Below are 12,522 nucleotides of genomic sequence, written 5' to 3'. Positions count from 1 at the left end.
TTGTAGAAGGAGGGAGAACTCTGGAAATTGATAGAATCATAAAATCACCAGGTTGGAAAAAACCTCTCAGATCATCGAGTCCAACCATTCCTATCTGCCACCGAGCAGAGATATCATGTCCCTGAGCACCTCATCTACTGGTCTCTTAAATACCTCCAGGGATGGTGACTCCACCACCTCCCTGGTCAGCCTCTGCCAGCACCTGATGACCCTTTCTGTGAAAATTTTTCTCCTCATGTAAAAAGTTGTACGCAAGCTCTACTGTTTGCCTTTTGCACCGATGCCCGAGCTTCACTTCAGCTGAGTTAGTGAGCAGTAATGTTACGGAAAGCCCAGCCCACAGATAAAGGGTCTTTTACAAGTAATGCTACTGGATAAAATAAACTTCAGGCATTGTAGTTAATAGTTGTATTAATCTCCTTCTGCATCACTGCTCCTAATATAAACCAAATATCATGCAGAAATAGCCTAGACTAATTATTGTTAACTATCTGAGCTATTTGCTTGACTATACCTATAACATACTGGTGTTACAGTGAGATGCAACTAGTAACAGATTAGTTTAATTACAACATTCCATCCTAACCTTCAAGAGATGCATTTTTATCTCTCAAGATTTCAAATACCTTGTATTTATCACTGGAACAAGAAAACTAATTACTGAAGGACAGAAATAGGAATTTGTTTTATAACTAATGGATTTACTTTAGAAAGAAACATTGTGTTTGGGGGAAAAAAGTATCCTTTGTGAATGACAATAGGAGCTCACCACTTCAGGTTCTGTACTGTGTTATGTGTAGGAAAACTGCCTGTTTTCGTCTAGTAGGAAAATTCTATAACCTTAATTAGTTAGTAGAATGTGGTTCAACATTTTACAATGCCTGATAAGGAAAAAATGAATCTTGCAAACATGAAATTTCAGACTCCAAGCATGTAACAGATGTGTGCTCATTTTTCTAGGACCTTCCATTCTCTCCACTACCTTCAATAAATATATAATGATGCACAGAGACCCAGCTGCCTCTTGCTTTTTCACAAATAAGAAAGCTAAGGCTTCAGACATAGGGCTAAAACATAAAAGGGGTGAATAAAGTGAATTATTTCAGAGAAGAACTTTAAGAGTCACATGTAGAATCAGAGCTATCCTAGCTTTTCAGCTCATGGAGACACTGTTTTGCATAGCTAGTGAGTAAATTAAGATCGTTTTCCACATGACATCATTGTTTCAGCATCCTGGGAATAACCCTTTATCTAGCAGTTTCTGGATTATTGTGCCTGTGTTTTTATCACAAATGGATAACTCTCCACTAGGCTGAGGAGTCTGTATGCACACACACCATTTTTCTACTGGGAGAGTGACTTCTGCATACCGTTTGGCTCCCTTCCAGCTTTCTGTCTTACCACTAGTCCATACAAAGACCTGATGCTGGACAGATTCAGAACAAGGCAAATACTTGCGTCAGCCTTCATCCTGTTGACTGATACATACATCTAACTCCAATTACAGCTTTGGACCAGGATGGAAAAAAAAAATCAGAACTGCCTCAGAAGGGAAAATGTCGATAAGAAAAATGCAGGTTTACCTCTGTTCCACTATGGAAAGGCTGTAGTCAACGCTGAAACTTTACATTTATAGAACAAGGGATGCCACACGGGGCTGTAGGATATTAGTCTTTTCCTCTCATAATCTTCAACAAGAGAGCAAAGAGAAGAGTACAGCGAAATATGTGTTTCTAGCCATCCACATCAAGAGTGTTGAGTGGGGGTTAAAGAGGAGAAGCAGACACTTGGTATGTGCCCTGAGGCAATCATGCTATGTCTTATTAATGTGTCTTTATCAGACTTCATCGTATGTTCATGGATGCCTTTGTGTCTGTGTCCTTTTTATTAGAGTTGATTGTTGGAGCAAAGCAGGTAATGGAGAGCTGATGAGGCAAAAAAAAAGAGATAAGGCAAAATGCAGTAAGGGCAGAAAACCCATAAAAGTTAGGATACAAACTGGGGTTATAGAAACCAGAAGGAAAATTTAATTCAGGAATAAAAGTTTGATGAGATTCAAAAGGAGAAAATGCAGGCCGCAGAGGAGCATATTGGCAATGTCCTAGCTGTCTCTTTTAAGAGGAGGTGGTGTTGTTAATGTAAATGTGAAGAGAGAAAATGAAGCACGGACTAACTATGGAAAGGAAGAAAACTCCAATAAATGCGACTTCTGGGCTGGGAATCAAGCAGGAAATGGGTGTGATTTAGAATAGGAAATGTGACAGATAAGAGAACTGAAACCTTGTTTCTAGTATGAATTGTTTAGAAATAGGAGGGGTTGCTTCTGTTACCCTGAATTTTCATAGCTGGATTTGTCATGCAATGTATCAGTCAGTTTTCTCCATTGAGAAAACGCAGTTCTGGCCTGTAGCAAACACCATTAGAAAAGAGTATCTATTTGATTAGTTCAAAGTTAGTTTATTTTACTTAATATAATACTCCCCTGAATGAGTTCTTTTTTCTTGGCTTATGGACTGCTCATCATAACTATGGCTGATGTATGGAGGGGAAAATGCAATATTCCCGTGATATGAGGAAAGGCCATTGTTTCTAAGAGAAATATCTCAGAAGAGTTCATCCTAGTACAAAATTATCTACACATTTCAGGGGAAATTAGTGTTCTCTTGAGTAACATATTATTTGCATAGCAGATCTGCAGGTTAGACCTGCTCAGACAGTAGCATGTTTTTGTGCTTTACATTACCAAAACACTTTCTAAAGTTTTACAGTCATGAGTCAGCACACATATACTCACTTTGCCTTTTTCCTCACCCCTGACCTGTTTCGAGTTTGTATATGCTTTTGCCTGGCTCACACGGTGTGAAGAGGCACAATAACAGATTGCATACAATTGCTGCTTTCACATGCACACACACAGAGCTTTCCATATATCTGTGGGACTGGAGTACAGCCTCATATGATGTTCATATTGGTTAGACACTATTAATAATACTTAGCTGATATGCATTTAATGCTTCCTAACACAGGGCATAATTTCTACTGACACCTTTGGGAGATTTAATTGTAAGTAAGGGCTCACAGATCACTCTTTGATCTGCATTTTCTTGCTGTGTGTGTTGCCAACAGCTGAAGCTTTGCAAGGACTTTTGTTTTTAGCTGCAGACTAAAGGTATGTGCACACGTCATTTGGTACAACACATTCGGGTTAAACCTTGAAAATATTTCCAAGCTCTATGAAAATAAGACCGACAGATTTTTTTTTTTTTGTATGAGATTTGCCTTAATTGGAAAGGCTTAAAATAAATGATCATATGATTAAAAAAAAGCAAGGATTGCCTGCTATTCATCGTAACCCCTATTTCTGTAACGCCCCTGTAGCCAGAGAAGCAGCTGTTCATTGCTGACATTCTCCCTGCCAGGCATTCCAACTCTCTGAGGTAATGGGCTACAAGCATACGGGGCTTCGCTTTAATTCTTTCAGCGTATCCTTCCGCATGGATAGAGCGAGGGGAACGCCTCCAGGAAAAGAAATTAAATGCACACACAGAGAGGCACCCAGAGACTGGTGATTTGAAAATATTCCTGAGAACGCAATTTGTGCTCATGCAGTGCAGTGTCACATGAAAGAGGCTGCCTGAAGAGCTGGCTGGCACAAGTTTATTTTGTTGTAATATTTTCTTCCACCCCCAGCTCTTTACCCAGTGGAATGATATCCAGAGCAAGTTTTTTGAGACAGGAAGTGAGGAATGTTTTCACTATGACTGATCTGAAAAGAAGGTGGGTTAGCCGAGATAGCAGCTGTTTTGGACAAGAGGAACACAGTAAGTCAGTTCCCGAGGAATACAGATGAGATGGCTCTGGGAGAAAAAGTCTTGGAGTGCTGTGGGTTTTTTTGCGGCTAAACGTATGTGAAAGGAGACTTGGTGTCTTTGGATCGCTGCAAAAGGTAAGGAGAAAACAGCAGCCGCGGTATGAAAATAGTGTTTGATGTTTTCTCCTCTGTACTGTAAGGCTGAAGAGTTTCAATCATTTACTTTTTGAAAAGTGAAGGCTGTAGAGCTGTGCTTCTGGAGGTAGGGGAGGTTTGAGATGTGTAGTTATTGCTGCTCTTTCAGTCCAAGAGTCATGTCAAAGATTAACTGGTAAAACAAGGGGAGGGTGGAGTATTCTGGGGTTTTTTGGCTCTCCAAATAGTTCTGAAATAAACATAATGTATTTTAAGCATTTTAAAGAATAGGAGTTGTTTTTCAATGTCATATATTGCAGTTTTATTTTGCACGCTGACATTCATGCAAGCTGTTTAAAAAAATCTTTGCAAAGTGAAATGCTAATTTTTGAGGGGGGTGTGGGAGATGCAGGTAAAGGAGAAAGATACCACAGGGATCAATAACTGTGTGTCAGTCATGGACAGGTTGCTGAAATTCTGATGTAACATTTTTGAAACTACATGTTTGTGTTGAAATATAAATGTACAAAGACTGGCCACTAAAGACATTTTTTACCTGTTGTGTGAAAATTCCAGGCTTGCTAAGTAAAAGCTTGTTATTGCAGAGATCATCAGCTGGATTTGTAACTCCTGATGATAGGTCGTTCCTTTTTGCTAAAGTAGCTTTATGACAATGCAGATGTGTCCAAATCTAAGGAAATGCAGAAAGCAAATATAAGAGCACTTAGGAAAGCAGAATGCACAGCTGCTGAACAAATTCAGCTCAGCTGTGTTTTCAAGAAGTACACAAGGCTAGCAGCAAAAGTCACAGAATGATTAATCAGAGTTATTCCTCAAACTTACCTTTATTCTATAATGTTAATTTATTATATTCCAGAAGTTATTTTTCTGGAGTTGGCATTTTGTGACATGGACTGAAAGTTAGTTACTTAAGTCTTCCTTGTTATAAGTATTTTTTCGAAAGTAATGAAGATTATGTCAGACACGTACTGAGTTAAAATTAGGGACATTTAGAGTAAATGCTCAGTAGAACAATAAATGCAAACAACAGATCTTAACCTGAAGAGTACTCCTGGCATGTTCTGAAAATTCTGCTCTAAACTTCTTTCCTATCCTTGCAAGGCTACCCATCAGCATAGCAAAATAACTGAAAGTCTTGAGACTGTCTCATATCAGCATTAGGTGGTTTGGGAATTTCACTTGTCAGGTTAGACTCTGGTTAGTGATTTCTTTTTATTTATTTATTTATCTTTCCGTGCCCTTAGAATACTTTTCTAATGCCCTGTTGGGGACATAGAAGTTTGAATGTCTTTCATATTGGTACTATACAATAACCAAGATTAAAACACTTCTGACTGCAGCTTTCAAAAACATGAGTAAGTTGTTTTTTCTCACTGCTGTAGCACTGAAGAAAGTGCGTAACTGTGCACAAAATGTATTGGAAAACAGGCCCTGGGGATGTGAGCAGAGGTCAGTCAGCCAAAAGTTTCTCTGCCAGGAATAAACCTGGTGTGAGATTCTGCTGCCAGTGGGCAGGAAACTAAAAGCTTCTGTCTGTAGAGCATTCCCTGCATGCTGCTCTGGGGAGGCAGGATTTGAAGGATCAAAGTGCAGCACGAGTAGTCGAGTGAGGAGTCCCTGCATATCCCTAAATTTTTCAGGGAAACCTGTTGCTATCAGTTGTTATTTATTCTGGAACTGCACCCAAAAAACAAATTAGCGTCCCGGTCAGATTTTTTTTTTATTTGATTAAGATTTTAGGTGGTTATCTGTTGAGCATGGGGATTGTGTAGGATGGTAGAACTGCTTCCAGATTGTTAGAAATGTAGTCATGAAAGATGCTTATGGTCATTCTTGGGAGCAGGGTTGCTAAGATGTCATTGAGGAAAAATGTTGTCCTGCCTCCTCCTTTTCCCTGTTTTAGGCCATTAGCATCTTTCCACCTCATTTTCTTCATTGCTGTGCTACTTACAAGGCAGTAGGGATTCCAATGTGAGATTTTGTGGTTGTGTTGAATAACATGAAATTTCTAGGTATGTATTTAAACATACAAGTAGTATGTGTCTAACTGTATATTTATAACTATAACTTCAAGTTTAAAAACATGAGTGCTGGGAAGACTCCGTCTTCTGATTCCTTCAACCCAAATAAATGGATATCCTGATATTATTATTATCTGATCTTTCTGAGAAATAAAACTTCAGAAATAAAACTCTGCCTTTTAAAACGTGCCACTAACACAGACCAGCCTGAAAAAAACCCATAGGTGGTTGTTTTCTTCTCCCTTGCCGGCAGTGTGGGCGCCACTTAGAGGTCCCCAGGCAGAGCTTTCCCAGGGGACAGCAGATAACAGTGACAGAGATAGCGAGGGAGGTGGTGCGACCCCCAGCAGAAGGTGTTTGCAAAAGGTGAGGAGATGGATTGGCTGCCTCTGGGCTGAGAAGAAGGAGGTTTTTGAGGGAAAAATAGAAAATAAGTGGTTCTCAATTCACCAATTCTCAGACAGAGCATAACCTAAACACTATACAGAAGCTTAACATAAGAAATAATAATACAGCTGTCTGTAATGCAGGGAAAGTTAGGGGAATTGTATTTTAATTGTCTAGTGGGAAATGGCCAAGGCGTGAGCTTTAATGTCTCTCTTCCCGCCTTTCTTTTTTTTTTTTTTTTGACTTAACTGTTTATGGGCTTGGTTTTGTGTTTAATCCGACAGATAGCAACTGAGGCTGCACAGCTGCTCTGAAAAGCAAGCCAGGGTGCTGGGTTTGCTCGTAAAGAAAACGGCTTTGTTCGTTATTAGAAATACCTTAGGCAACCTGGACTTCATAGAGGTATTTCTCAGTTTAGAAACACTTATTTTAAGACATCGCAGCCACCTTTGATTAAGAATCATTCTTTACTTACAAGTTTAAAAAAAACAAAAACAACAACTTGCCAAAGACCAATGTGTGGAAAAACCAGAAACTCAGGTGCTTACTTCATTATTTGAATGCGTAACAGCTCTGCATTTTGGAAAAGTAGACTGATTATTTAGATTTAGAAAAAATATACATGTTATTTTTCCCATGTTACCATCCCACTTTCAGTCAAAGTGTTTCTGATTCTTGTATTTATTCTCTTTCTCTTTTGTTCCTTACTAGGATTCCAGTGGATGCCTCTTCTACTTGTCTCTTGGTGGAAAACTTGCTTGTCTTTAATGGATACTGCTGCTGCTGGTTGATCTCTGGAGACTTTTCAGCTCCTTACCTTTTGAGAGGAGATACCCACTTGTCCCCTCTCAAGGTCCCTGCGGGAGTGGCTATTTGTCAATAACCACCTGCGGGGGGAAAAAACAAGATGCCTCTACCTTTTGGGTTAAAATTGAAAAGAACTCGACGTTACACAGTATCCAGCAAGAGCTGCTTGGTGGCTCGTATCCAGCTGCTGAACAATGAATTTGTGGAGTTCACGCTATCGGTGGAAAGCACAGGCCAGGAAAGTCTGGAAGCAGTGGCTCAGAGGCTGGAATTGCGGGAGGTAAGCAAACTATCCAGTGATGGTGTGATTTTTGTCTCTGGTGCTAGATAACCTGTGTGGTGGATCCTTACCATTTGGGGCTTAAAAAAAAAGTTATTTGATGTTTTGGGCTGCTGAAACAGAAAAGCAGATGGTATCAGAGACTAGCAATAGACCTCTGCACACAGTCCTGAAAAGAAAAGGATGAAAAATGATGCTTAAACCACTACTATTAACAGAAAAAAAAAAAAAAAGAAAAGAAAAAAATCTTATAATCTGCACCTAAATCACTGCAGAAGCAAATGTTTGTATTGTATTACCAGTCATTTCATGGTGGGCAAAGCTAAATGACCTCAGATTTGACATATGCTAAAAGCAATAGTTATGATGGCTCAGCTGACTTTTAGGAGTTCATTCAGTTGCACTAAATCATAAGTTTAAGCTCCAACAGCTATTCTGTGTTCCTCTTGTTTCTTCACATTCTGATCTTGATGGGGACATGGTTTACTCCAAAACAGCTGCAAAACTTACATTACAGAGCTAGGGACTCCCCAAAAGCAGGATGTGTGAAAAGTGGCAAAGAGTAGATGCTTAGAGCGATAAACAAAGTGGCTGCTTCTAAGAGCTGCCAATGCTGAAAATGCTGTTTAAAAAAAACCAGAAAGCAACAACAAAAAAATATTCTGCCTAAGCAATGTGGTTAAGAATTGCTGGATGATTTGAGGCAACTTTTTAGCTAAGGATATAAAAGAGAGTGTTATTTCTATGCATGTATTTCTTTCTGATGGCTTAGTGCTGTGAAAAGAACCTGAAGTCCAAAACATGGTAAGTGTACCGGTGACCAGCTATTCGTATTGTTGTTGAAATACCACAAACGTGTTTACAGACACTGTCTTGGAGCAAGCATACAGTCATTTAGATTGAGTACTGGCTTCATGAGGAGGTGTGGTTTGTGCTAGATAAATCTGTATATGTCTGTGTAACCTGCCTTTTTCCTCAAATATTCCTTACGTGATATTTTGAAGGATCCTTTCACAACTGAAATTTACTCTTCTCCCACACCTTTAGAGATTATTTGTACAACTCCTGTATTAAGTGAATTACTTCTTAAATGCTAAGCCGTGAAATGTTGTTCATAGAAACTTGCATAATTACCAATATATGAACCAATGTAATTGTTTTATAATTTTGTTGAACACAAATGGATTTTATTGCAGTACTTGAATGCTCTCGATCCTGTGTAAACCGACATTTTCCACTGCAGCCTCAAAAGGTTTGATTCATTTTGTAGTCATTAAACTGTGGCAGCACGAGCACTTTTGGTAAGTGGGAGAGAGAAAACTTCTCATAAAAGTCTTGTGTTGCTAACATTGCTCTCCAAAAGATGCTTTTACTCTGTTATGTGGTCTGCAATATAATGGTGTTTTGAATATGGGATTCAAATACAGGATGAAAAACCTAGACTTAGGTAACTAAAATAAGAGTAATTGTGAAAATAATTGTTGGCTAGTAACATGATTTTTTAAAATGTTGTATTTTCATTGTCATGCAATGGCAATTGCGTATAGCTTTGCTCAAATATTGAGCAAATAAATTTAAGACTCAGTCCTGCAAACATTTATTGCTATACACAACATGTGTTACTGTAGGATTTCTCAGGTGAAAGTGCTATTTACAACCAGTTGTTTCAGAAATATTTTTTTGTCTGTTTGGAGAATAATAAATAAGTGAAATAGATGTGAATCCATTACTCTCTGTTTGTTTACTGTGGTTGCTTTCAATCCCAATACGCATTCCCCAAATATTTTTTTTAGTGTACAGTGATTTTTGAAAAATGCGATTCTGTACAAGTGGCAATGGGCCCTTGTCAGGTGGAACACAGGAAGTTCCAGCTGAACATGAGGAAAAACTTCTTTACTGAGGAGGGGATGGAGCGCTGGAACAGGCTGCCCAGGGAGGTTGTGGAGTCTCCTTCTCTGGGGATATTCAAACCTGCCTGCATGTGTTCCTGTGCAACCTGCTGCGGGTAAACCTGCTTTTGCAGGAGGGTTGGATGATCTCCAGAGGTCCCTTCCAACTCCAACCATTGTGTGATTCTGTGACTTCTTTTTATCTTGCTCCTTCTAGCAAAGAGAGAATCTAAATTCTCTCGTAGCTGCAGTGTTTACTTACAACACATCAGATATCATGTATTTAGAATTCAATTATTGTTGTGTTTGAATGGAGTTTGTCAATGTTATCTATCTAGTTTCAGATGTCCTTGCTCAGTCAACAGAATTAGAAATTAAAGAATTTAACTATATTTGGTTTGCAAAACACAATGGCTTTGTCTTACTGAATGATGACTGCTAGCTTTCATTGAACTATGCAGGTTTTTCCAGCTATTCTTCATTATCTCTTTGTTTGGAGCTACTCGTAAAAATCTGTTTAAAATGGCAATTCTCTCAATTAAGAGTCATATATCAGTCTAAGGGAGTTGGCAGAACCCTATTGAACTCTGAGCAGATTCCTTCAGTCATGCATTCTTGCATGGATTACTTTGGCAGGAAAATGTGTTGCAATAAAAGGGAATGGAAAGTAGGGATATAAATTACTTTCCAGAGCTTGCATTCAGAAAATGTTGTTTTGCCTTTAAATAGTCACATTTGCCAAGGAGATACTGGATCATTCCTGACTGCTTGCTTAGCTGAAAGTTTACAGGAAGAAAAATTTGCTCAGTGCTTTGTTTAAATCTGCAAAACCAACATTATGCCTTGATACTGTAAAATACTAAATACTTTCTGTAAGCTGTTGCATATCGTTAATGCACTAAGCACCCTTAAAGCATGGGTGTGAATCCAAAGCATTAAACATGAAAGTATGGCTGTTTATTTGAGTCCTATGACTTAATGTAGTTATGAAAACCAAAACATCAGTTTTGGATTACTGTATATGGGCATTACATAATATATTGTATGTTATGACCTGCAGTTCCCATGCTTCTTGAAAACAGTTTATTGTAGGAGATGAGAGGGAAATCTCTACCTTTTTAAATATCAAATGCTAAAGTTTGTAAATGTCTCTTTGGTGTAGTCTGTAACAACTGAATTTGAGCCGTGAATCGAATGGCTTATTTTTAATGCTGTGCCTTCTTTTAAGATATTTGTTGTAGAAGATCTTTATGTAGATGAGTAGCCTTCAAATTATCCTTTGTTTGGCTAAACACTGGTTTTCTTTTCATTTTCTAGTTAATACTTCTCAATTTCCAAATTGTTTACTAGTATGGACACTTAGGGTTCAGGAAGTCTTAAGTAAGACAGTAAGACAAGGAAGTCTTAAGACAGTTTTATTTTTTTTACTGAACAGTAGGCTTCACAAAAAAAGTGAAATGAATGCATTAAACTAAAAAGAAGATCTTCTGGTATTGGCAGAATGCAACTCATCAGCAATCAGCTACATAATCCGGCTATCAAACTGAGATATTGGGGAAAGAAGCCAAGAGGAACAACGAACATAAGGACTTAAACTTTGTAGTGCAGCATTTGTAGTGTAGTCTTTTATCCTATGAGAGAACTGTAACCAAATTTGATTTATGCAAAAAGTTGAATTTGTTGCAGAAAACCATTCTGGAATTACAAGTTTTGAAAAAACTGCTGAGAGCTCTGATTGTTAACTACCATAAAAAATGTGTGCAGCACTGCTTGTCTTGTATCTGGTGCGTGAGTGTATAGGAATGTTTTTTTAAATGCTAATAAATGTAGATAGAGTAGATAAATAAATATAGAGTGTTTGGCAGGAGATGTTACAACTGATTTACCTCTCTTGCTGGATTGTCTTTTATTTCTGTTTTCTGAAACCACTTCTAAACAAGGGGACAACTTCTGCTACTGTACACAAGCAGAGACTGACTCAAGTGCAGATATGTGGTAGAAATTTGGGCCCAAATTCAAGAACTAATGGTAGGGAAATTCTGTGGAGAGTGTGTTGTGCATATGCAAGTTCCTGTGTTTGTTTTGGACATGTACAGGAAAGAGTGAGTCAAGGTTATCCGGCTCCTGAATAGATTCAAAGTTCTGAAACAGTGCTTGAGAAATGCTTGAACTATGCTATAAAACTTCTCTGAACTCTGAAGTATCACTTCTTGTTTGAAGAAAACTCATAAAATACCTTTAATTCAATGTGATGTTTTCTTAAATGTGTTCTACATACATAAAGATTTTTTTTTTTAAATAAGACTGAGTGCAACCATAAATATTCTTATCTGTATATGTACCAGTAAATGTTGACTGGCAAATAAAACCTGGCCAAGTTATGACAGAGGGGTCACTGATATAATTATGTTTATGCCTTGTATGAAAGTCTGACAAAATTTTAGCTAATGTTTAGAGAAATAAGAGGAGAAGCAGTGCTCATAGTTGAACTGCTGTGGTTGCCTCTGAACCAAGCTTTCCTTAAAATTAAGGAAGGAGAAATTGTCATGGATGAGGGTATATAAAAATGCAGACCTTCAGTGTGTAATTTAATTAATGTAAAGATGCTATTTATTGACAAACAAACTACTTCATCTAAACATGTAATAATTATAAATGTGCTATAATTGTAATTCAGAAGCCAAGATAAATTGAAGGACAGAACACTCAGCTACAAATCAGCAATTGCCTCAGTGAAATTATTGTATTTCTTCCTTCTCATGAAGGAAAAAAGCTATACATTCAGGTATAGGATTTGCACTTGGTGTTATTACAGTGAGCAGCACAAAAGCAAGATATGAGAGCAGTAGTGGCCATCAGGAAGCCTTGCCCCTGATTTCTTTAGCTTTTTTATAAAGTTATGTCAGAATTTGAATATACCTTGTATTGTTTCACTGTCACAATGTTTGCAAATTACTGTATAGTTTTACACTAATTTTGACAGAAGAGTTTTTTTTTATTTCTGAAGAAAAGACATTAGTTTATGTTCAGTATTTTTAGACTACCTTGAAATTTTGCTTTTCCCCATTGTAAAGCAATCAGAATTTAAGACTCTGATGAATGGGAGCATGATACTTATTTTAATGTCAGTGCTGCATAAGGTGTGAGTCAAAAGCAGACAAGCAAGTCCAG

At 38.0% G+C, this 12,522-nt stretch overlaps 1 protein-coding gene across 2 annotated transcripts in view; it reads left to right on the top strand.

The window, feature by feature from the left end:
- The first annotated feature begins 3,510 nt into the window (after positions 1 to 3,510).
- PTPN21 (protein tyrosine phosphatase non-receptor type 21) overlaps positions 3,511 to 12,522 on the top strand; it is a 44,537-nt gene continuing 35,525 nt past the window's right edge. For both annotated transcript variants that reach the window (XM_054066717.1, XM_054066718.1), the window contains exons 1-2: positions 3,511 to 3,946; positions 7,087 to 7,462. In XM_054066717.1, coding sequence (XP_053922692.1) covers positions 7,283 to 7,462 — 180 coding nt within the window. In that variant the 5' untranslated portion in view covers positions 3,511 to 3,946; positions 7,087 to 7,282. The remainder of the gene's footprint in view (positions 3,947 to 7,086; positions 7,463 to 12,522) is intronic.

The sequence above is a fragment of the Cuculus canorus genome, chromosome 5, assembly GCF_017976375.1.
Source record: "Cuculus canorus isolate bCucCan1 chromosome 5, bCucCan1.pri, whole genome shotgun sequence".
Classification (NCBI taxonomy): domain Eukaryota; kingdom Metazoa; phylum Chordata; class Aves; order Cuculiformes; family Cuculidae; genus Cuculus; species Cuculus canorus.
Note: the sequence above shows the minus strand (reverse complement) of the source record. Positions and strands in the feature narration are given on the sequence as shown.